The sequence below is a fragment of the Physcomitrium patens genome, chromosome 23, assembly GCF_059467195.1.
Source record: "Physcomitrium patens ecotype Gransden chromosome 23, ASM5946719v1, whole genome shotgun sequence".
Taxonomy (NCBI): domain Eukaryota; kingdom Viridiplantae; phylum Streptophyta; class Bryopsida; order Funariales; family Funariaceae; genus Physcomitrium; species Physcomitrium patens.
Window position 1 is genome coordinate 10329211 of NC_143432.1, and position 24312 is coordinate 10353522.

The 24312-nt window shown below is 37.5% G+C and overlaps 4 protein-coding genes and 1 pseudogene across 12 annotated transcripts; 1 reads left to right on the forward strand and 4 right to left on the reverse strand.

The window, feature by feature from the left end:
• Positions 1-1870: 1870 nt before the first annotated feature.
• LOC112275731 (calmodulin-binding receptor-like cytoplasmic kinase 2) lies at positions 1871-5071 on the reverse strand. 2 transcript variants are annotated; one of them, XM_024506343.3, is made up of 4 exons: positions 4573-5071; positions 3481-4159; positions 3002-3353; positions 1871-2892 (listed from the first exon to the last, which is right to left on the reverse strand). In XM_024506343.3, the coding sequence occupies exons 2-4, from the start codon at positions 3865-3867 to the stop codon at positions 2408-2410; spliced, it is 1224 nt and encodes a 407-aa protein (XP_024362111.1). In that variant the 5' UTR covers positions 3868-4159; positions 4573-5071; the 3' UTR covers positions 1871-2407. The 2 variants fall into 2 exon arrangements, with proteins under 2 accessions (XP_024362111.1, XP_024362112.1); XM_024506344.3 differs by having other exon boundaries at positions 4489-4936.
• A 3122-nt stretch (positions 5072-8193) lies between these two features.
• Positions 8194-9249, reverse strand: LOC141044827 (uncharacterized). Its single transcript, XM_073530571.2, has 2 exons — positions 8972-9249; positions 8194-8447 (listed from the first exon to the last, which is right to left on the reverse strand). The coding sequence occupies exons 1-2, from the start codon at positions 9217-9219 to the stop codon at positions 8330-8332; spliced, it is 366 nt and encodes a 121-aa protein (XP_073386672.1). The 5' UTR covers positions 9220-9249; the 3' UTR covers positions 8194-8329.
• A 15-nt stretch (positions 9250-9264) lies between these two features.
• Positions 9265-13839, forward strand: LOC112275730 (synaptotagmin-1). 7 transcript variants are annotated; one of them, XM_024506342.3, is made up of 13 exons: positions 9265-9512; positions 9955-10053; positions 10311-10361; positions 10618-10741; positions 10874-10992; positions 11184-11285; positions 11461-11535; positions 11659-11735; positions 11827-12070; positions 12326-12502; positions 12640-12810; positions 12956-13087; positions 13412-13726. In XM_024506342.3, exons 1-13 carry the CDS (start codon positions 9402-9404, stop codon positions 13535-13537), a joined length of 1608 nt encoding a protein of 535 aa, XP_024362110.1. In that variant the 5' UTR covers positions 9265-9401; the 3' UTR covers positions 13538-13726. The 7 variants fall into 7 exon arrangements, 4 of the variants coding, with proteins under 4 accessions (XP_024362110.1, XP_073386667.1, XP_073386668.1 ...); XR_016500419.1 differs by having other exon boundaries at positions 9421-9688; positions 12665-12810; positions 13412-13839; XR_012216550.2 differs by having other exon boundaries at positions 9421-9688; positions 12640-12748.
• Positions 13761-15826, reverse strand: LOC112275733 (uncharacterized). Of its 2 annotated transcripts, none has more exons than XM_073530570.2 (5): positions 15686-15826; positions 15157-15231; positions 14603-14911; positions 14219-14248; positions 13761-14077 (listed from the first exon to the last, which is right to left on the reverse strand). In XM_073530570.2, exons 1-5 carry the CDS (start codon positions 15693-15695, stop codon positions 13824-13826), a joined length of 678 nt encoding a protein of 225 aa, XP_073386671.1. In that variant the 5' UTR covers positions 15696-15826; the 3' UTR covers positions 13761-13823. The 2 variants fall into 2 exon arrangements, with proteins under 2 accessions (XP_073386671.1, XP_024362113.1); XM_024506345.3 differs by having other exon boundaries at positions 14219-14272.
• A 751-nt stretch (positions 15827-16577) lies between these two features.
• LOC112275734 (subtilisin-like protease SBT1.6) lies at positions 16578-17428 on the reverse strand (annotated as a pseudogene).
• Positions 17429-24312: the final 6884 nt, after the last annotated feature.

Here is a 24312-nt window from a genome sequence, read left to right on the forward strand (position 1 = left end):
AGTGAAATTACTGCAACGGTCTCCGTGAGTCGAGTTGCAATCCCAGGGAAGGGACTCCTCTGTACAGTAAAGATAGAATCCTCATCGCAGCTAGCTAGCTACGTATCTTAACCCAAGTACCCCATTAACCCTCAAAACTATGAAGCACGGCAATGAAAGACTCACAACCATGTCCATCAAATTTAACACTCTTGGAACTAGTGTTACATCCTGTTTAGCTTTAAAGCAGTAACTTCTTTGTGGAAAAACAAAGTACTATTAGAAAAGAAAAGAAAAAAAAAAAAAAGGTGAGTCTCTGCAAAGATTGGCAGCTCCAGTGACAAAAAAGACAAAATTGCGTTCAGGCACCGACTTGCTTGTTACTCGGCAGAGTTCCATCAGTACTACTTCAAACTCAGATGCAGGATTTCTGAATTTGTTGTAGTGTACAACAGCTGTAGCCTAAGCCCACGCTCAAAGGAGCACAAAAAAAAAGGTCTGAACGAGGATCGGTAAATTCTTCCCTAGTGCTAAAAGATCCATTGCCGTGGACTGCGGCTTTAAATTGAAGGTCTGAAATGCGGGCTTCAACTGGTTACTGGCAGTAAAGTTGCGAAGTAATCAGCAAACCCCCTGGAAGAAACACACCTTCAAAACTTTCATACTACGATGACCAATTTTCCTTGTAATGTTTGATTGAGGTGCACATACGCCATGTAAGAGGAACCCTTTTGCTCCTTTTTTTATTTCTCTCGTGCTGAGTCCCTGGGAGCAGACATCCTAAAGATCTCTTCACAGTGCATACAAAAAAGGCAGGAGACGCTTCAACTCCACTAAAGATACCGATCGGGGTGTAGCACTCCGCAGCATGCTGCTGGGAAGAAAGTCTCGTAACCCAATGCTATGTAGACCGAACTACATCTATCTGGAGCGATCCTGCCCCATGATAGTTTCTTCCACGAACTCTGCAGTAGCACCCTCCAGAAACCATAGCAAGTGTTCGAAAACGTCAGGAGTGAAAGCGATGGGCAGGAGATCAAGCCCCTGAGGATTTGCATGATCGATGCGGGTGGGTTCATTGGATCTCATCTTTGTAAGAAACTCATGGAGACGACGAAACACGTTGGCCATTGATATGTGTGGTGTCAAGATCTAGAATTTGCTAACGTTGGGGTAGCCATGGAGCGATCGCATTGAATTACACGAGATCGACATCAAGAGCAACACACGCCTCGAGGGTCTCATCCAAGTTTTCGATCCTATATGCGCAGCATTTCTCCAATGTGAGGCTGGTGCGGAAAGTGCTGCTTGGGGCCTGCTCCGGGACCCAGTTCAAACTAAATAAAAACCAGGAATTAGAGAGGTTATCAGCCCAAAGGGCATTTTTGCAATTATTAAAAAAAGCAGGGGTAGTCTTGATATTTCGAGAAAGTTCAAGGGCCTATAAGATATTTGCCCATTAATTTATGGCGCATGCAAAAGAACTAGCAACTGATGCACTAGAATGTGATTTTCAATTCGGCGTCTACATTTGGCCTACAGTTCTTAGGTCTGATCTCAAAATTCTTTACCTCTTCGTGAAGTGGGTTTTTCCCAGTCGACCACAACTCCTTGAGTGGGCTGCCTAATGTTGCCTAAGCTAAGATTGCTAACACCTTCTGTTATGGCCTCAGTGAGTTTCTGGCAGTGCTGAGTTTGTTCCGGTTGGTATTATACAATATTTGAAGTTTCCCACTCATGTTCAAAAGTAGAGCGAGGAAGAGAATACTTCGAGAACCTTAGAGAGAGGAGTAGAAGAATCGTACATCGAGGCATGCAGATGAGTCATTAGGAACGAGAAAAATCGTTAGATCTAAGCATGTGAATAACTCAATCATCTATTCAAGGCCTCTGCGCGAGAATTATAATACTTGGCATTACTTAGGAACACATCCGTGGCAAAGCCAATGCTCACAAAACAATCCACTGGTAGTTGCTGCACAACTGCTCAACTACCCTGTGCCTGCGCCATTGGAGATGCACAAAACACTCACTGAATCTGATGCAAACTTCTACATCCTTCACAAATATTCAATTCAATCGATTCCAAGACGTGGTACCTCCGGCGCTGCTGTCCTTGGCTCGCGGTTCTCTCGAGAGATCCATGGAGAGATCCGTCCCACGACCTCACATTTGCAGTGAGCAAGCACACACTAGGGTTCCACCACAACTATATGACACTGTCTTGCCGGTGCAGAGTACCTTCTCGGTTTTAGAACTGGTGCTAATGTGCCATAATCGCAGTCTCCTCTGAAACTACAGCGAAATAAGCTGCCCACGAACATCATGGGAGGCTGCGGAGATCGTAGTGGTCTGCTTGCAGATGAACTCAACGTGAGCTCCGAGGGTATGTCATCGAACGAAACCAATACAGAAAGTGAGGGGAATTTTATTGAATCCAAGATGGCCGTCGGCGGTTTGAGGTTTGGTGAAGCGAGACCTGAGAATCGGCCGACATGTCACTTCTCGCGCTCTCCATTCGGATGCTCTCCGACCTCTCAGCCTTGATCCTCTCCTCTTTCTGATGCTCAGCGAGGTAATCTTTCCGAATCTCCCACAGAACTTCTGCTGCCTTCTTCATACTCGGCCTGTCGCCCTTCGTAGGCGCAGAGCATGCGAATGCAAGCTCCGCCAGGCGTTGAATCACGGACACCGCAGCCGGTGACCTCTCGAGCTTGGGATCGAGTATGTCGATGATATTCCCCTCCACGAACTTTCGAAAAGCCCACCGTACGGTTACGCGCTCATCACTAGGCCTGTTGAGTTCTATAGGCCGCCTCCCTGTAAAGATCTCCACAAGCAAAATGCCGAACGAGTACACATCGCTCTTCGTGTTCAATTGGTACGTGTTCAAGTACTCGGGATCCAGATACCCTGCAAAACAACACCCATAGCTGAACAGGTGAGTCTCCAACAATTGCGCGTGAAACCCTAAAACCCTCAACAACGAATAGCATAGGATTGCAAAGTCTTGCATGCATACCTGCAGTTCCTTTTACTTGCGTGGAGACGTGGGTCGCTCCGACGTCCGTGGACGGCCCAACTCGCGAAAACCCAAAATCTGCAACCTTCGCACGGTATGTGGTGGTGAGGAGAATGTTCGACGATTTGATGTCTCTGTGAATGATGGGCCTATCCGCGTAGAGATGGAGGTATGTCAGTGCGTGCGCAATGTCTATGGAAATGTCGAGCCGTGTGCTCATGTCCAGCACTTTGCCGTAAGTACCGTCGAGATGCTCACCAAGGTTACCATTTGAGACAAACTCCACCACGAGGATGCGCTCGCTACCCTCTTCCGTGTAGCCAATAAGCTTGACTAGATTCAAGTGATCCACCTGCACACCAATGAGTATTTGAACTAGTTCAGACAGTAAGCATCGTTACTTTCTTCCGAATGCTTGTGGTTGTGGCGGAATTTACAAGGTCCTTCTAGTTCGAGCTAAGAGAGGGTTCCTCACAAACCTGGGATAACGTCTCAACCTCAGTGCGGAACTCCACCGATAACCTCTGTTCATAGGCATCCTTCTTCCCTCGTTTGATTGCCACCATTCTGCCATCACGGAGCCTACCTTTATAAACTGTCCCAAACCCTCCTTGCCCTATTTTGTTTTGAGGAGAAAAATTAGCAGTAGCATGAGCTAGCTCCACCATGGTGAACGTCTCCGCGCCAGGCGGCTTGGCCTGCAGATCCTGGCTGGAGTAGGAATATCCTCCGATGCTGCTGTGCATAGAACGGGGCCCAATCGACCCGACAGATTGAGCGAAAGAATGACTGGAGTTGGCCCCTTTCTGATAAACTGGATCGTCATCTTCGTCAGTTGTTTTCGGGACAAAACAAACGCACCGCATTGTGGAATTGCTTCTCAACACGACCGTTCGCTCGGCAGTCCTGAAGTGACAACTGTTCTGAAATCGCCCGCCGGTAGTCTACAAATTATGGCAAGAACAACCATAATTCCCTGCACTTCCTTCAAAACTACAGAATCCTGCTCCTTAATCACTACACCAATTGCACTTCACGGCTCAATTCGGCGTTGATTCGAAGCTCCCCTACAACTGAAGCAAGCTTAAGGGTGACAGTCGTTCGGAAGCTGTGGAATCGGGTTGAACTCTCAGAGTACGCTTTCGGAGACGCAAAAGCCTTGAAGCCCGTAAAAACAGTACACTCATGAGGAATGGTTCAATCTACGGAGGTTTTAAAATGACATGCCCTAACAAAGATCTACAACCACTACGAACGCCACTGCAACCGACACCAGCTCCAATCACACAAACCCAAAACTCAAAACACAACACATCGCACAGGAAACGAAATTTCTTCTACTTCGCTTCTTCGAACCCACGCCACAACGCGCTTACAACGACGTCCAACACACACAATCTCTTTTTCAAGACAAATGGGCACTGGTTACAATTTCGCCACACACAACCCTTAACACAACAAAACTAGAGCTGGAAAGGAAAACCCACAAACATGGGGCAGACTCTCAACGAGGTAGAATCTTCCTCATCCCTCCTCTTTCTTTCTCTTCTTCTTCCTCTCCCTCGGCTTACCAGCAACATCACCAACACCAACAAGAGACTCTTCCCGCCCTGCTGCGCGCGACCACCTCCGAATGCTGCTGCTCCTGTAGCTACGCATGAAGAAACAAGATGCCGATGCATCCAAGCTACTATCAGGCGACGTCCCCATTGTCAACAAAAAAAGACCCGGGAGGGAAGGGAGCGAAGACTTTAGCGACACATCCCCCTACCCACTTGCTGCTGCTGCGGAGTGGTAGAGCACAGCACAGCAGAGCAGTAGCATCATGCCAACACGGCCCGCCCTTCCTCGCCCCCCTTTCTTTTGCCTAAAAATTGGGTCCCTGCGGTTGCTTGAACCTTTTAACCACCCAGCATCGCTTCTCAACGGGGCCACACAACTCCTTCTTCCTCCTCCTCCTCCTCCTCCTCGTCGATGTCGTTGTTTCCACTTCCCTCTCTTGCTCCGTTGCCATTCACGGTAATTTCACGGTTTCCCCGAGCGCGCGCTAGTGTCATCTTCCTCAATCAGCGTCGGTCAATGAAATCCCCCCCCCCCCCCCCCGTAAGTCCCCGATTTAGCCCAAGCCCCCCGATTCTTCGTCGCAGAGACGACGAACCCACGCTTTTGTCCCGGGCGGTGAGATTTTGCTCGCAGCAAGAGGACATGGCCCTGCATGAATGTGATTTCATCATCCGTCGCCTGTTTCTATACTTTCATTCTAATGCTTTCATCCCTAGCTGGGCGTCCCCTCCAAGACGTGCCCCCTTCCATTCTCATATATAATAATCCTACAAGCTTGACTACTTTATTAAGAACTAATTTTTGTACTTTTTAAGTAATGTTTTTGGATTTGGTGTGTTTCTTTTGTTTCATTTCGGCGTATGTGTGGTACAGTTTGTTGTATTTGTTTATGTTTATATGCATGTGAGTGTGTTTCATGAGTGGGAAGTTTCCACATGGGGATTGCTTATGGACAAAATAATTGGGTTCATTCATTGGTGTCATTAATAGCTTGCATGTGTTTTGAGCCTGAGACGAGTTTAGTTATCACTGTGAGTGACTGTGTATGTTGTTTATTTAATGTTTTTACTTTTTTATTTATTAGTTGGCTTTTGGATTGTTTGGGATCTAAATTAACAATAATGTTGTGGGATGTGGTGATGTGCAATGATTTTGTTTCTTAAAAGAGTTTAACTAATGTAATATCATGATGGTTGTGCATGTTGTTTGTTTTATACAAACTAGTAAATTCCATCTCTCACAAAATATTTGGTTAGAGAAGTGATGAAACAAATTATCACATGGAGTAATCTTCATCAACCACACACACAAAAAATAAAAATAAAAATAAAATTACAAATCATGGTAAAAAAAACCAAAAACCAAAACAAAACAAACATATAAATGAATTTTATAAAGATGGGTTTGTTGTGACAGCTTCAAGCCAACTCAATCTATCACATTCACATTATTTCAAACAATTGACAACATTTTGTACTAAAAGAAATTACTTTCAAAATTTTGATTGTAATTCATTATAGGAATTGCTTGGTAGACTTTATCCTTTTTTATGTGGACATCCCCATGTCACACATCCCCGCATACACACAGTAAAACTTTAATTTACACTAAAAAGTTATAGGATGAATTTTCAGTAAAGGATTTGTGTGCAGTTGCTCATGGCACTCCTCTTTCATTCTTTTATTTTTTTGTCTATTTTTATTAAATCTAATATAACTTCATAACATATTTACACTTATTTTTTAAAAAAATATATATTTAAATATTTTTTAAGTATTTAATAATGTAACCTTTAATTGTAAATTTATCCTAATTTTTTACTTTTAGTGCAAGTAAGATTTTTACCATGTGTATGCAGAGATGTGTGGCACAAGGGTGTCCATGCAATAAACGCGTGGATATCAATGTTTTGTGGGATATGGATAAAGATTGCAAAATTATATGAAAATAATGACAAAGATTTGGGATTCCCACCAAAGTAATGTATAACTGGAAATTTACACATCACTTATTAAATTGACAATAAAAGAAATATAATTTTGAATGGATTACAAATGAAATATAATTCAGTTTCTAGAAATAAATATGAGTAAGTGCAAGTGTAAATATTACATTCCAATTTTTTTTTATGAAAAACGTGTTGTGTTCTTTAGAGTAATATGTTATAGTGAGTATTGAGAAATAAAGAAAAAAATGATCACTGGAGATAAGATCTTTGAATGTCATATGTATGTATGTATGTGTACACATTTATTTTTATTTTTATTGATACCCTTCAAATATATACACAAGGCAGAATTTGTTTCTCTTTAGCAAACAAAAAAGAATCATGTTTAATCATTAATAATATTGAAGAAAAGAATTTTAAATGTCTTTATTGATAATTTTATCAATAATCAAGAAATTTGAGGTATTATCTAAGATTAAATTTATTTACATTTCCAATTCAAAAATTTATGATACTTTCAATCAAACAATATAAAGTTTCAACCCAAACAGATAGTTGTGAATATTTTATTAATCTTATTTGGAATTTTATTATGTTACATTTTAAAAAATGGTATAATATTATTTAGTTATACATTTTTAATCTCTTTATTTAGTTTTTAGTTTATTTTTCTGAATCTACAAAACAAATAGACCATCTATAAAAGATCCCAAAAAAGGTCAATAAAAATTAATCAATACTTAAGTACAATTTTACTTTCATTTGAAATTTTATCTCACTGCATTCTGGAATAAGAGAAATACAATAATCTTAAATTATGTTGAGCAATATATTAAATTGTACTCTACAACGTTGTTTGCAAAGTGCAGTTTGCAAAGTTTAGGATAAATTAATGTATGATTTAGGATTGCAATTTGACATTGTTTAAAAAAATGTATCATTAGTCAATGTTTTTAAAACCTTTAAATCAATACAATATACCAACGTTGATTTTAAAAATTATATAAAAATACAGTATTGATAATCAACAACTATATATAACTAAATATATATAGTTATGACAGTGGATTATTGTTACTAGTTTGATAAAATGTTAGTCATATAAAAAATTATGTTAAGTAAAAAAAAAAAAAAAAAAAACAAAAAAAAAAAACAAACAAGGACACAAAACATTATGGTATGTGTAAATATGGTAATTTAATACAGTTGATGATATTACATTTAATATGTTGTTTTTTGCAATGAACTCCTAAAAATTGAATCTTATGTATATCATTGTTACAACAAATATTATAATTACCCCAAAATTGAACATATAAATATACAAAAATAAATAACTGCTATGAATTTGAAGGAACAAGGAACTCGTTTGATTATACCCAATACTTTTGGTGTTAAAACGTCTGAGGTGTAGTGAGTTGTATTCTTTCAATTTTAGAATGCAAGTGGATATGTAAGCAAGTGGGTATGTAGTATAAAGACAATGACAAAAGGAAACATGGTGCTTAAAAAACTCAAATATTGAAAGAAAGGTTTTTTATTGGAGTGCGTTGAAATTGGTCAAACTATATGCAGTATTCAGAAGGACAGTGTCGAAAGGTCAGTGGCAACAGGAGAATGTGTTGAAATAGGGTCAAACTGTATTTCTTATGGCATTTAAATTACAATCTTACATTTATAAACCTTTCATTTGTTCCAAAAATTGCTTTCATACTGTAAATGATGATGATGTTGTTTGCCTCATCCACAAATCTCTTGCGTTGAGCACACAATTGTCGAACCCTTTTGAAGAGCTTCGACATCGACGCACTTGAAGTTCATTGCACTAGCAAATATGGTTCCTTGAAAAGAAAAGAATGCAGTCTTTTGCATGCATAGCTCACCACCAGGAGGACTTTTGCCGTGGAATTGTCTGCGCTCCATCGTGCGGACGACCTGCTCACAAATTTCCCACCTTTGACGTCAGGATTACCTAACACGGCGGCGGACCCAAATTCCCACCTGCTGGATTGACAAGATCACCTCTCAAACACCGAACAAATTCGCCGACACAAAGAGCCATGGAGCCAAGCCCTAAAAATCGGATGCTGGTGGACACGTTTGAGCTGCGGAGACAGTGGATTGACAGGAGATGAGATCGTTCGTGCTCGGGTTTGTGAGCTTAACGAAGGCATGTGCTGAGGGATCAATGAGGAAATGAAGGGAGCTTGTGCTTTTTTTTCCCCATTCTTCTTCTTCCTCTTCTTCTTCAAACTGACGAGTCAGTAAGGTGAGGTGTTCGGGGCGATTTCGTTGAGAATGTGCTTCCGATTGTTACTGAGTGTGGTTTTCCTCAGTGTGACCTCATGGTGGCCGTCGGTGCCAGTGAAGTACTCAAACCGCACGAATTCGGCAATTCAGGTGATATCGTGGGTATAGAGCAACAGTGATGGACAGAGGAAGCAGGCGACGAATTGTACATTTTCAGAGCGGGATCGATGCCTCCACGCGGATCCCGGATTGCGCAACAAGTCTCAACACTCTCGACCGGCACCATCGCACTCGATAAAATAACCCGTGCGTGCGTAAATGCGTGCGTGCGTTCGAACAGCAAGCGAGGGCCGCAACTGACCACGGCCGTTATGGGCCACCTAGGCGTCCAAATGGTGATTGCGTAAGTAATTCGTCTCTCTGACGCCGCCACCTCACCCAGAAAAGCCATGACCATGACATTCTGCTTGGTGCCCAATCACGTTTTTCACTGCCATGCAACACCAACTTCCTCCTCGTCGCCCTCCGTTTCCAATTTTCTCGTCATAATTGTGAAACTTTGACTGCACGTCGACTTATAGATAATCGTCACGATTTGAGAGAGAGAGAGAGAGAGAGAGAGAGACCCTATTTTATATAATGGGGATCGTTGGTACGATTCTTGCATTAGTGGGGTTTGGATGGGGCATGAGCATTGGACTAGGGATCGGATACTTCCTCTTCATCTACATGCAGCCTGCTGAAGTGCAAGTGATGTTTCTGTATCGTGTCTACTCTGTGTTTGTGACATATGATGGATGCATGAATTCTTTTGGTTTTCGAGTTTATGGAGTTGGGGAACTTGGAGTTATGGGTTTGAAGGAATGTGTGTTGGTCTTATTGTTGTTGCATTTGGTATTTTTTTGGAGAGAAGGACTTTGTTGCAGGTACTCTACGTGACTTTTGGTTTTCTGTTTTGGATCCACTGACCTTTTGGGTCGGGGCTTGTGGTCGGTGGTGTTTTAATGGGGTTTAGTTTAGAATGGGATGGCAGTAGCCTGAGCTATAGAGTTTTTGGCTTCTGCATCAAAGTTTTCTTGTACATTGCAGACAACAATGGATGGTTACTTGTTGCAAGTTTTCGTCGTCGTGGTATGGTACGGTTTGCGATCTTTCAACCCGATTTGCTTAAGGTGTTGTCGAATGGTTACAGGATCCTATCATTCGTCAACTGGGAGAGTTGGATGCACGGTCCTTGGAAGAGCTGCTTAACGAAATTCCTCTATGGGTGAAGAATCCAGACTACGATCGGGTAAAGGCACCATATTTTTATACTTTTGCAATGTTTTTGATCAGGGTTTCGTTTTTATGTCGATTCAACATAATTCCAATGCTTCAAATGAGTTTTTTATTGGTCATGTTTACCCATTTTATTGCAGTGATCAGAAAACAGTGCAAGCTGTCTTCTGTGGGACTAAAGTCTTTGTTAAGCTATGAAATCTCAGTTGGATTTTAACAGCAGCTCCTGCATAATGCATAGATTGACATGAATGCGTTTACTGTCTGCAGGTCGATTGGTTAAACAAGTTCTTGAAGGACATCTGGCCCTGTCTTGAAAAGGTATTCCTAGTTCATTCTGAAATGTAGGCATTGCAGCGATGCTTGGAACTGAATGTCTTCATGTTGATTACTTGCGAAGTCGGAAAACTCCTTTTGAGTTGTTCAATGCAGGAATATGATAGCTCTGAAAGTACCATGAATTCAGTTTTGGAAACATATGAGCGCATTCTCTTAGTTGATGATTGTACATAAATATTGACAAAATTTGGCAAAATGAGAATAACTGACGCTTTTGATAGCTACACGTTTACGGCAGGCGATTTGTAAGAAGCTTCGAAAGAAAGCACAGCCTTACATTGATAAATATGGTTCGAAGTATATGATGAACTCTATCGACTTCGAGTCGCTTACCTTGGGGACACTTCCTCCTACTTTTGTTGGTAAGAATTATTTTCCGCCAGTGCTCCTGCCTGTAGGTGGGCATTGCATGTTTTGAATGTGGTTTCTTTGAATGATCAACAGCAGCAGGTAGGCTATTTCTCTGATACTTCAGCTACCATTTTGTTTTTCAGGTATGAAAGTTTACGATACCAAGGAAAGGGAGATAATTTTCGAGCCTTCCTTCAAGTTCGCTGGAAATCCAAATATAATTATTGCTGTGAAAGCTTTTGGCTTGAAAGCAACAGTGCAGGTCAGTTCATGACTTCGCTGATTGAGTCTTAAAGCTCAAGAGATTGTTCCTGGTGGTATTTATGTAGTTGAGGGTCAATCTGTCGGTTTTATTTATTTATTTATTTATTTTTCTGAATTCTTTAGTTCGAAGGTTTTCGAATGGTTTGAGAACATCCTGGAACATGACAATGCTTGGATTTGGCCATGTAGCTTGTAGATGTGCAGGCTTTTGCAACAGCGAGAATCACACTAAAGCATTTGGTTCCCATGTTCCCTTGTTTCTCAAAAGTAGTCATCTCTTTAATGGATAAGGTATGTATAGTTCATGAACTTGTAAGCTACTATGGGAGATAATTTTCTTGTCTATCATGGGTATTGGGCATATGTTCATTTGCTCTGGAATTGTGTTAAGATATCCTTATGATTTTAGTAGTTGAATTTATGGCTATTTCTTGTTTTAAAACTTAGATTTCTTTTGTGTCGGCAGCCTCACATAGATTTTGGTCTGAAGCTGTTGGGTGGGGATGTCATGGCAATTCCTGGTCTTTACGGTTTCGTTCAGGTACGTGGTCTTACTGTCGACACATTGACCAATTGCATTTCGATTTTGCAGTAAAGATACTCGGGCTCTGACTGATTTTACACCTCGATGTTTTAGTAACTAGTGTTTGATTGTTCATAGCAGGATACTATCAGAGATCGTGTTGCTGAAATGTACATGTGGCCAAAGACATTAGAAATTCCTATAATTGATGATCACAGGTGCTCAAATCTGTTGCGTTTTACGTGTCCTATGTCGTTCATGTGCTTGGTTTTTCAAGCCGTATCAACTTCAGTATTGCGTCCTTGGCAGTGCTGCGAAGAGGCCAGTGGGAACAGTTGAGGTGAAAATTATTCGAGCTAGGAACCTGTTGAAGACGGACTTCATGGGCAAAGCTGACCCATACGTTAAAATCCGCTTGGTTAACAGTGTGCTTTCGAAGACAACACGCACAAAGGCGAATACATTGAACCCTGAATGGCATGAGATTTTCAAGCTTCCGGTTCAGGACCCCAAATCACAATCTCTTGAGCTGGAAGTTTTTGACTGGGAGAAGGTTTTTATAGCAAAAACTTTCCTTGCTTCGCTGCTCTCTGCCCAATGCTTTCCTGTCTCCGCTATGCTACCAAATACTTTAGAAGAGAAGATGTTTTGGTTGTGACTTTCTTTCTAAAGCAACGCATGTTCACAGCTTTTAGTACAGTTACAGGATTATTCCTATCGCATTGGTCGATAACAACCGCATTCTGTCCAGACCATTTCTTTTGAATCTTGAACATGCTGCTTATGTACGAAACTACATATTTGGCAGTTAGGAGCACACGAGAAAATGGGAATGCAGATCGTGCCATTAAAGGATTTGGTGGACGACGAGCCGAAATCGTTTACTTTGCCTTTGGTTAAGAACGTGGACCCTAACGACGAAGCTAACTCTAAGAAATCCCGAGGCGACATTGTTTTTGAAATGACTTTCAAGGCTTTCAAGGAAGTAAGCTTCTTACTTGCGTAACACTGCTTTGAAGTCGAACCAAAGGAACTTTGTTAGTTATGAATGTGCCAATATTCCGTACCATACCATTGGGAAAGTGTTGAAATTTGCGATTAAGCGTACACAAATTGCTGTAGGATGACAATGAGGCAGATATTGCAGAGGAATCACACAGCGCGTCAGAGAGCGTACCTCATCATGGAGGTGTCCTGTCGGTCACAGTCCATCAGGCTGAGGAAGTGGAAGGCAAGCATCACACCAATCCCTTCGTGGAGTTGCATTTTCGTGGGGATAAAAAGAAAACTTTGGTATGCTCTCAATTTGAATCCTCCAGCTTCAGCCACATGTCTTTCTTTCTTTCTTTCTTTCTGTCTACATTAAATTCTACTTTTAGACTGACGTGTAGCTATGTCTTGAACCAAGTAATTAATCGTGCCAGGCTTGACTGTTCAGGTGATCAAGAAGAGCACAGATCCAAGTTGGGAGCAAGAATTTTCTTGGCAACTGGACGACTCCCCAATTAGTGATAGCCTGCACGTTGAGGTTCTTAGCAAGCGCTCAAGCATGAATCTATTTCATCGTCAGGTAATTCTCTCATCTCTTCGTGCTGTTGATGTAATCTGTATAAATTTTTCTTATGAGCAAATCTGTGATTCTAGTATTCTGAAGTCTTTATCCCCCGGAGGTCCATCCTATGCTCTGGAATTCTTAAGAGTTTAGTGTTCTTAAGTTGATGCTTTAGTGAAATTTGGCATGTTAAACATCCATTTGTAAAAGACTCAAGCTTGTAGAATGTAAGATGGATTTGAGCTCATCTTCATGTCCATCTCGCATGGATAGTTTCCCTAATTTAGGTGCAATTGATTACACGCATGGCGTAAACGCCGTTCACTGTTTCCATGTGTGCAGGAGTCTTTGGGGTATGTAGACATTCCTCTTCAGGACGTAGTGAATAACAAGACCATCAACGAAAAGTTTCAGCTGGTGGACTCTCCTGGAATGATTCAACTGGAGCTAACCTGGAGGATTTCGTAGGACGTTACTGGGAAGTAAATGTAGGAACCCAACCTTTCTAGCTGTAGGTAGTTATTCATCACATGTAGATATTACTGAGTCGAAAACCTCACTAGGTGGTTAAGCTAGCAATTCCTGCGTTGTTCATATCCCCTTGTATTATTGTAGGCCTTAGGACTTGCAATATTGAGAATCATGTTTCGAGGCTCACTATAGTTTGACACGGCGAAAGAATTGGTTGGGATTGTACTGAGATGTATAGGGTAGGTATTGAAAAATTGATTGCTTGTATATTACATGGGGTGAATCATTTCGGTTTGGTATTTCGCTTCTCTTTTGTAGCAGCAACCTTATCCTGCTCGTTCATGCGGTCTTTTAGTAATATCCCTAGCTGGTTGTAGAACGCGGTGACCTTCTTGTTGTGCTTGTATTTGAGCATTGCATCTGGGTTTCCAGCGATTTCTGATACAGCTGCCATAATCTCAGGATCTTCGAGGCCATTCTTTATGTCGGTAGTCTCCATCACATCCTTGACCAGTTCTTGTGTGGGTTCAAGCATGTCTGCATCTCACGTCAGTAGTAGTTTCAGAATTACGTATAAGCTTCTAAGTTCATGTGGTCCAGATGTGGGTATTGCACCCACCGTTTGGTCCAGTTATTCCTACAGGATGACATTCAATCGACTGTGTACATTAGCAATACCTCTTATCTCTTTCTGGAGTGCGATCCTGTCTGAGTCTTGCACGCGCAAAAACTCTGTTACAACCAAAATACATGCACACACACACACAAATAAAATAGAATAAAATAAAAAAATTCCAAGATTTTTCTAGTGTGAAGACGTAAGCGAAAAATTATATTAATACAAGAAGCACCCTGGTATCTCATTTGTCACTTCGTTCGAAATAATACACATCAACTGCTTACCAATAAATTTTTCTTGCACAATCGTAACGCGAACTAGAGATTATTACATGTAAAGTTGGAAGTGGAGATGCAATCAATGATGAGATGATAAGATGAATTTTGCTATGAATCCACAAGAGTCAGGGACACATCCGCAGATGAATGCCTGGAATCATTTACCTGGAATATCACTGTGTTGTCCCTTGGGTTTTGTTGGCCGGATCAAGGGGATTTCCTCTTTCACCGTCTTCTTCTCTTTCAGTTTCGCTTGGTTCAAGGGGGCATTCAGAAATCCCCTCTTGAAAGGTTTCAGAGGCTTGGATGGAGGGGGCGGCTCTGCTTTAGGTATATTTGTGGTGATCAAGACTGGATTACTTGCCTCAATGGCCACTAACGTTGTCTTATCTTCTGTACGCCTTAGGATCTTCTTCGGGACATTGTGCACGTCCTCTTCTGAAGGCTTTTGATGTGATGTGGGGCAAATGGTTCCTGTCTACAATGAGGATGAAGTTGTTGTTAAATATGAATTCTCGAATAGCGACACATCTCCGTGGTAATGAAGGTAAGGCACCTATGATACAGGCATGAACCTCTTAAAACAATGCGAATTTCATCAGATTGTACAGAGAGAAGAATGACAAGAAGCAAATTTACTGTTGATAGTTGTGACTCGGGTATGTTCAAATGTCGACGTAAGGACTGTGGAGAGAGAATGGCGAGGAACTGGAAATTACCAGCAGATCCCTGATTAGTGCCCATGTGCATTTTCTGCAATAGCCCTGTCATATCTTCCAGTGGGGGTGGTTCATCTTCATCCACACCATCGTCACGAAGTTTGTCAATAGAGGCAACACTCAGATCATGCACAGTTTCTTACAATTCCTCACTTCTTGAAGTTTTTACATGACAACATCATTAGAACCGGACCATGCATCATCCGACAGCCATCGCCAAACATAACAATGAGCGTGGAAGTGCGCTAAACAACAAAGCTCTCGGCAGTCTAAAATCCGAACACAAAACCCCGTGACATTGCCAAGGATGATTCTTGTATGTATGTCTCGACATGAGCTGATCGTATTTTCAATTCGCTCACAAGGTGCTCAAACACAACATTTTCATTATACTCAACACATTGCTCCAATCAAGTAAAATAAAATAACTTCTGCGTTCTCCGGCAAGGATGTCAGCATCATTACTATCGTTGATTAAGATATTTGAGTTTCTGCACGAGGATGAACAATCACCACGATAGGAACTCACCATCCCGCATCGTACTTGCTAATCTCAAGTTGATGCAAAATTTGCGTCCGCCAGCTTCAAGAAGTTTGTCTGCCAGCTTCAAATATTCGCCATCTTTTCCTCAACCTTGTATTCTCACCCGAAGTTTCGGGATGCCCTAACTTGGGTAACGTTCGTTGGAGAAGTGGGCTGGGTCGGATCGAGGTGCGACCCTCGCAGACACAATCAGGCTCGGCTTTTTCCCAAAAGACGGCTCGTGTGAAAAGGATCTGCACCAGCGTGGTGTTGAGCCGAAACGTTGCCCTAGACTCTCTACAGCGACGAGCCAAGCGCGCCAGGTTGCTTTCAAAGCTGCAGCATCAATGATTTGAAAAGCTGAAGAAGCTGTTCCATGTTTACATTTGGTTGCTTGGTACCCAACGCATGCAACTTAAGCATTGCTATTCGGCGCGTTATAGGATGTAGAGGTGGCAAAAAGCAGGAGACACAGTTTTATTTGAAGACCAAGCCAAACATGGAAATAGCATTGGTGTAGTAGGAAATCTGGTACGAATCCCTTCACCCACAGATTTCCGGACTCCTGACGTTGCAGGCAAGCTTACTGCAACTGAGCGCACAACCGTAAACCTTAACCAAAACACCATGTAGGATCTGCGATGCTCTTTCAAAGCTGTGATCCTTGGCTCGCAACAATCTCCGAGATTCTCTTTTAACTGTGCAGAAGATGTATGCGGTGCAGTTACCCTTTGGAATACCTGCACACGTAAGAATTCTTCCACATACTCTACCTTGCATGCATTGAGCATCAGCTAGTGTCGTCCAACTACTGGGAGCTTGTAGTGTCCGACGAAACTGTAGCATCTTCGACTCAAGTCCTGCATGCGTGAGAACTTTCTGGTTGCCATCTCTGGAATATACAAAACTTTTCCAGATTTGATTTTTTCAGTATTTATCTTCATTGAAAACGACGAGTGGGCTTTGTACAATATGAAGCCTATCTGACCACACTATGCTGCCATAAACCACTTGGAGATTTGTGGCTTCAATCGGTGTCACAATGACTTCAAACCTTGCCATCTGCTGTAGAGAAAAGTTGAGTGTGGAGGGCTCGATTGAAACTGAAAATCCCTTGGGATGCTCCACCGAAACAGTGTAAATTCCTTACTAGATGCCGCATTCGTCACCAGTCGGATAAATCTCACTGGGGTTTTGTTGGTTATTGTCCGATTGTTGAACACAGTGGTAAAAGATGGAAGGTTAAGGTGCTCTATCAGGAGACGAGGAGGGCAAGTGAATGGGCCGTGTATAAACTTCTGCATCTGTGGAGTGTCATAGCTCAGTGCACACAGAAACTGGAAGTAATCGTCCGGATTTGTGTCGTAGATCAGACCTGGATGCATAGCCTTTTCTGGCTGGATGAACCCGGCGCCGAAATCTAGAGGGGTACCGGCGCTGCTTGTTCTTCCACAGTGATTGTGTTGCCCAGATCATCTTTTGCAGTTGCGGTAGTCATAATTGCTGAGCGAATCGCCCCCGGACTCCAAGTCGGATGTACAGCCTTCAGCATTGCAGCGATCCCACTGACATGCGAGCATGCCATCGAAGTGACAGACATGAATGCGTAGTCCTCCTTTCCGACACCCGCTGCGAGAATATCAACCCCAGGTGCAGCAATGTCAGGCTTCAACCATTGGCTACTTCCTGTGCGAGAAAGGGGTCCTCTGGAAGAAAACCCTGCCACCTTGGGAGAGGGTATAACACAGTTTTAGCAGGAAGGATCTTCGCCATGGCTTCTGGAGTTGCACGAATGTACGTCACGATAGTCAGTTCTGTGTCAATAACGCTGAACTGTATTCATCGATGTTCTCTACCATCTTCAGAACCGAGCGTTTCAATCCATGGAAAAAGGTCAGGGCTGTCAGAACTGTCTGGAAAGAAGAGAGATTACACGTCAGATCAACTCTTGGCGTGAATTGCATAGTTCCCTGCAGTTTTCTTAATCCATTTCTGGCAAATTTTCGAAGGATTGTGAGATGGGCCCCTGGAAGTGAAGACTCATTTACGTTGCCAGTTTCGTCAGCATTTTTCACCAAGAATCGGAGCAAGCTGCCACAGTAGTGCGTCCGCAATATTAAAAAAATAAAATAAAAATAAATGAAGGTTTTAAACTCATTACAGGTCAAGCAGCTCATGATGCCCAGGTTCCAGTGCAACCATCGCCACTATTGCCATCCTTGTCGAGCTTGGGCCAACGGATCTCGCGCTCGTGGTGGAGATTAGGGATGGACCTAACCCATTCGCCGCAGCCACGATTATGGAGCTCATCCCAACCCGCCAGCTGCAGGATTCGGCAAACTTGTGGGGTCAAAACACTGTTGTGAGGTTGAAATCTCTTTCCCAAAGATCGGTTAGACCTGATCTCTAGATTGCGTTCGTGCTTTGACTTCAGGGACACAACAGTAAGAATAATAACGTGAATCTTTTCAATCATGGAGTTAATAATACGGTTGATATGATAATGTTCATATTCCTCGTCACTTTATTACGTGGCTACTCAAGATCACGAATACTCAAGCTTCCACACCATTGACACACCTTCGCCACCCATCACTTCGTTGCTGTCGACATGTTCCAAATTTTCCCAACTAACACATTTTCATTTGCCGACGAACCACAAGATAGTTGGCGTATTTTCAGGTGCATCAAGAGCCGAAACTATTTAACGAATTCAACAGTTGCGTCATAAATTCCCAAGCGGTTTGTGCAATGAGGTCGATTTCTCAGCCGCACTTGTCGCGCATCAATTCAGATTCCACAACGCAACAATGCCTGCCAACAGATTCTCAAGCAAGGCCCAGAGAACAAAGCCGAGGTAAAAGAGCCGATTCATGTGAGGGGGTAAGACCCACTACGCGTGCAGGATCGTCCGCCGCACCAGCACTTCACCGGAATCAGTCACGGGAAACAAGTTACATGTCGGTGGCGAGACGGAAACCAGACAACAAGGCCAGTAAGGTGGAAAAGTAGAACTCGCAAACCAGCACGAATCCTGCAAGCTGACCAGCAACAAAGACCACGGTTATGCACACACACACAATTACACACTCGTTGGAGCATCTAGCGCTGGAGGAACACACTGTTCGAACAAGATAAGATCAGCTCAGCTCAGCTCAGCTTAGGGCGGCGTGCAACAACAAACAGGTCTCGGTGGTGCCTGCACACTCCCCTATAATGACCTACAGTTGAGTTGTTGCCTTTCTCTCTCTCCATCACTCTATCAATTGGAAGTGATAATATATCCGAAAAGCTTACAAAGTGTGTGTAGATCGAACCTTTGTGCACGTTGACAATGTTGTTCGGCGTTGACTGACAGTTGTTTTGTTTTGTTTTTTTTTATGGTTTTGTTGATACTTAGATTTGTGAATAGAGTAGAATGACCATTGTGTGTGTGTGTGTGTGTTAAGAATAGGAGAATGGAATGCATGCAGAATCCATTGAGATAACTTTGTGGGTACCAATGATTGAAGAGTGAATCCAAGGATTATTGACTCCCCTTGTTGATTCTTTGATGGAAATATAGATGAGTTTTTTTTAGTTGGCAATACATATTTGCTCTCATCTTCTTCTATTTTATTTATAATTTAAGATTAACTTTATGTAGAGCCTGCCATTTTTAGATTCACCTTTTATGTCTTCATTGAATATTCTCCTACAATTGTGGTCATCTTCCTCACTCCCTGCTTGAAAGTGGCATTTTTTTATTAAATTCTATATTGGCTCTTTTCAATTAAACTTTAGTAAATTCAATTGACCCTCATTGTTTTGTAATTATTATTACCATGTAGAATCTCTTTTAAGTGGTTTGCTAGTTTCAATTTTTGCCAATTGTAATTTTCCATTTTTTTCATTGATTGTTACAGGACTAACTTTCTTGTTTTATGATGATTTGTACAAATGGGCATGTAAAAGTTCTAAACAATTGGCTAGCATTAAATAGGTTGTTAAGTACATTAAAAAATATATTTATTTATTTTGTATACGAAGGTTGAAAAAAATTACTAAAATTTACTTTTTAAAAAAATTGTAATTTATATAACACACAAGGACATGCAAAAAAAAATTATATTTGACTGCAATATGGAGTATACGACATTTATAAAATTAACTTATATAATTTACAATTCAAACAAACATTGTTGAATCTTATTATGTGTTAGATATTTAAATAAAACACTAAAACACATATGACTGTGTAATTTTATTTTATTTATTATCAATTATTTAAACCAAAAAGAAGTTTAAAGTGTTTTTTAATATGTCGTTTTATTTACCTAAATTTTGATTAATTATTTTAATTTTTGTAAAAAAATAAATATAAGAAAGTAAAACTTCAACTTAAAAACTAATTCCATTTAAATTAGAATTTTAACTTTAGATTTCAGTAATACAGAAGAAAAAAAGAAAAAAAAAAAAAAGGAAAAGGAAAAGGAAATAAAAAAATAAAAACCAAAAACCAAAAACCATAATGAGTTGTAAGTATAATAAAATTTCAAAATGTGAAATTAGTCTCATCAATGAATATTTGGTTTCAATACAATTAAAATTAATAATAATTTTACAATCTTTATTCCAAAATACTTAGACTATTCTTATCGAGATTTTTTGTTTAAAATTTAAACATAAGATTGTACTTAGCATTAAAAATATTTTATATTCAAATTTTAAATTAATAAAAGTTACCCAAAATGATTATGAAAAATAATGAGACTCGTAAAGAATAGAAATTCATATATTTTAACTTTAAAAAAAAAGTTGGTATTGAAGCTTGTTGACCAAGATTTTTATAATTTTGACGTGTGTTTTTTCAAAACTACATTTGATAAACACCCATTATTCATTTATTTTAAAGTTTTTTGTCGTTTTTATATGAGGTAAGATTTTGAAATATATATATATTTCAACAACATTTAATTGCATTCAAATTTTATTAGCATAATTTGTGCTATTTGTATTAATATCTAAAAAAACTAAAATATATAAAAAATCATTTTTAATATATCTATGTATGTTTTATTTTTTGTTCTTTCAATTTGTCATATACTATGACAAGTTTATATTTTTGGTGATTGTAAATTTACATTGTCATAGCTAAAATATTATTTGAATTTCTTGAAGTTAATGCTTATGTATACATTATTATGCATATAATATATAGTTAAACTATATAGTATAAATGTTTTTTTTATTTTTTTTTGTAAATAATATAGCCTATTAAAATAATTGAAAATCAAATAAATAATTGAAAAGCAATTTAAAGCATAAATTTGCGTAAAATATTATTTTTTAAAAATTTATGTATATATTTATTTAATCTAATTTTAATGGCATTAAGTAACAAGTATATTATAATTAATTTTATGAATTGTACAAATATAAAAACATTCAATAATATATTTATTAATACAATAATAATAAATGCATAAATAATTAATTAAATTATTACAAAATAATATAATATTTTTATCAAAATAATATTTTCTAAATAAGATATTTTTAGAAACCTAGCCATTAAGAAATTAATTTAGTATTTGTAACCAAAAAATAAACAACAAGCAATACTTTATTTTATGCATATATATCTTTTATCACTTTTTTTACTATTGTGGTTTTGAATAGCTATTTTACAATTCTTGACATCTTGCCTTAAACTTGAAGATACTAGAAAAAAAAAACTTATATATCAAATATATGAATTCTTTATGGATCTTTTAATTTCCTTTATAGATTCTTTCTATTGTTTGATAAAAAAAATCGTATTTTTATATTTGGTATAAATTCTTGATACTTTTTTAGAAGTTCTTATCATAATCTACCATAATTTTAAATTCAAGTTTTTGATCTAATTTAGCTCAATTTTTTATTTTTTTGTAGGTAAGCAAACAAAAATTACATATTGTAGTTAGTGAAAGAATTAATTTAAAACCATATTATGCTTCAATGAAAATACCTTCAGAATCAGTAACTACAAAATATTTTATGTACTCAAGACACTACAATATCAATTATTTGCTGCATAGATTTTAAAATAAATTAGCTTACATGATTTTTATCTTAATTGTCTTTAATTATATTATATTAAATATTCAGAATTTTAGTTTTATTTTTCTTTAGTTTTATTTTATTATTTATAAAAATTAATGAGCTAATATATTATTTTAATTCTTCAAAAATATGTTTTAAATTTTGCTTATGAATTTATTTTTATTTGCCTCTACACATAGTAATTATTGTTATTCTCATTATTTTTTTATTTTAGCAAAAATTAGATTAATTAAAATCAATAGAATACATTTACAAAATTGATATTTTCAATATGGTAAGTGTAAGACAATATTGAGTGGAAATAGTGAAATTCTACATAGCAATATCAATTTTTAATATTTGATATTTAATTTTTTTGTTTTCAGAAAAATAAAATAAAGGACCATATCATTTTATTGATATTGAACTCATTATTATTATAATTATTATTGTTAACATCTTTTGCAAAAATGTCATCTAAATTATCATATACATGATATGTAGTTTTTGATTTTAAGTACTACTGTAGAGCCAAATATTTAAAACATTTAAGTGACATCTTTTCTTTTAAAAAATTAGCTCTCTGTATGTGTATATATATATATATATATACACACATACATAGAGCTAATTTTATCTATATTTACACATGTAGATATAGACTAATAGTTTTTGCAATTTCAACAAACATAAGCACAAGTATAAGCTATGTAGATGAAGATAAAAAATTAAAAAAATATTTAAATTGCTCTCAAAGCTCTTTTTAATAATTAGAATATTTTTTCAAAAGATGTATATAAATTTTATTTTAAATAATTTTATATTTTTAAAAATTAAAAACATATATATTAAATGATCTTTTATTTATTTATAATTTCCAAAAAAAATAAATAATTTAAATTGTAAAATCTTAGATTTTTTATAAATATTATAAAATAAAAAATTATATTGTTAAAATTTAACATTATATATATATATATATATATATATATATATATATATATAAGTTAATTCAAATTGTTGTGTATGATGTGTACAAAAAATATAGTGTATTGCTAATCAAGTCTATATTTTCTTTTGTTGCAATTCATGTCAATGCATACTTCTACAACTAAAGGTTATTTAATCCTCTTAATTTAGTGTTTTATTATGATGTAAATAATTTTTATTAAGTTATGAGCATGGAAGGAAAAAGAAAAGACAAAGTGAGATTATATTTGAATCTAATAAAGTATAGTGACTCTTGTTTTGATAATACTAGAAAAATGAAAATCTATCTAATTAATTGACCATCTTTAATCTGAATAATATAATTACTTCTATTATTAACCATTAAAGCACTTTCATAATTTTTTTTGTATAAAATTTAACCTAAAATGGAAATAAACATATTAAATATTATAAAAAGTGATTCTTAAAAATTAATTATATAGAAAGTTAATTTAATAACTTTAATTTTAAAAAAGAAAAATAAAAAGAAAATATATATTTGCATATATGTATGTATCTCATGTTTATTATTGTTGTAGTTTCTAGAAATATATCCAATGATATTAGATGCCTTGAATTAGATTGAATACTACTTGCACAATTGCTTAGAAATCTAAAATAATATTTTTAAAATTATATTTATTTTATAGTATAAAATAATAAGACAATGGCAATAAAGGTATAATTCATATTTATTTTACAAAAAATAGAATTAGAAAGAAAGACCATTCATGTTTTACTTTTGTGTATTGTTTTTTTTATTTTTTGCTAAAAGAGAAATTTCTTGGAGCATCAAAAAATAAAATTTGACAATGTAATAGTGGTAATACTATAGCTTAGAAGATTCCTAGAAAAATTAACTTTTTTCCAAACACATTCTACTATAGTATATTTTATTTAGACTTATTTTTCTTATTTTGAATAAAAATTCAAAATAAAAATAGACAAATAAAAAAAATAAATATTCAAAATTACTTTATATAAAAAAATTATTTAAAAATATAAAAATAGTTATAATTCTATTAAAAACATGACTAAGAATATAAAATTTGTTTCTACTATGTGTATATATTTGGCATAATTAATTAGAGAATCTTTAAATATCTACTTTATGATCAACAACATTCAATTTTTTTTAGACTATCATTTCTACCTTGTCACATTTTTGTGAAGGTCTTTTTATCTTAGTTTTTAAATAGATTTAAAGTGGAAGTTACTTGAGCACAATTAATAATGTAATAAATATTTTTAAATCAATGTTATTATTATATTTACTTCTATTTATGTCGAAGTACCAAACATATATTTTAGTTGATATTATTACTATTTTTTATGATTTGATAAAACTTACACATTTTCATGTAATTAATATCATCAATTGTACTAACACTAAGAACAAAAATTAGCATCAAGCACAAAAAACCTCGTAATAAAATAAAAATTATAAGTATTTTATCTTAATGATTTCTTTCTAAAAACTTATATATTATCTCAAAAAAATTTCTCTCTTTTACAAATAATTTTAATGTTCTATTACACAAACTATGATTGTTTTGTAATAAAGTATTTTGGATATT

Coding starts and splice junctions, on each gene's coding strand:
- LOC112275730 (XM_024506341.3), top strand. CDS start 9,560: ATGCATGAATTCTTTTGGTTTTCGAGTTTATGGAGTTGGGGAACTTGG. Junction 9,689..9,954: donor AGAGAAGGACTTTGTTGCAG/GTACTCTACGTG, acceptor GAATGGTTACAG/GATCCTATCATTCGTCAACT. Junction 12,503..12,639: donor CTTTCAAGGCTTTCAAGGAA/GTAAGCTTCTTA, acceptor AAATTGCTGTAG/GATGACAATGAGGCAGATAT.
- LOC112275731 (XM_024506343.3), bottom strand. CDS start 3,867: ATGCGGTGCGTTTGTTTTGTCCCGAAAACAACTGACGAAGATGACGAT. Junction 3,354..3,480: donor AGGTTGAGACGTTATCCCAG/GTTTGTGAGGAA, acceptor ATTGGTGTGCAG/GTGGATCACTTGAATCTAGT. Junction 2,893..3,001: donor GCAAGTAAAAGGAACTGCAG/GTATGCATGCAA, acceptor GTTGTTTTGCAG/GGTATCTGGATCCCGAGTAC.
- LOC112275733 (XM_024506345.3), bottom strand. Junction 14,912..15,156: donor CACTAATCAGGGATCTGCTG/GTAATTTCCAGT, acceptor CATTGTAGACAG/GAACCATTTGCCCCACATCA. Junction 14,273..14,602: donor ACAACACAGTGATATTCCAG/GTAAATGATTCC, acceptor TGGTTGTAACAG/AGTTTTTGCGCGTGCAAGAC.
- LOC141044827 (XM_073530571.2), bottom strand. CDS start 9,219: ATGGTCATGGCTTTTCTGGGTGAGGTGGCGGCGTCAGAGAGACGAATT. Junction 8,448..8,971: donor ATCGATCCCGCTCTGAAAAT/GTACAATTCGTC, acceptor ATTTGTGAGCAG/GTCGTCCGCACGATGGAGCG.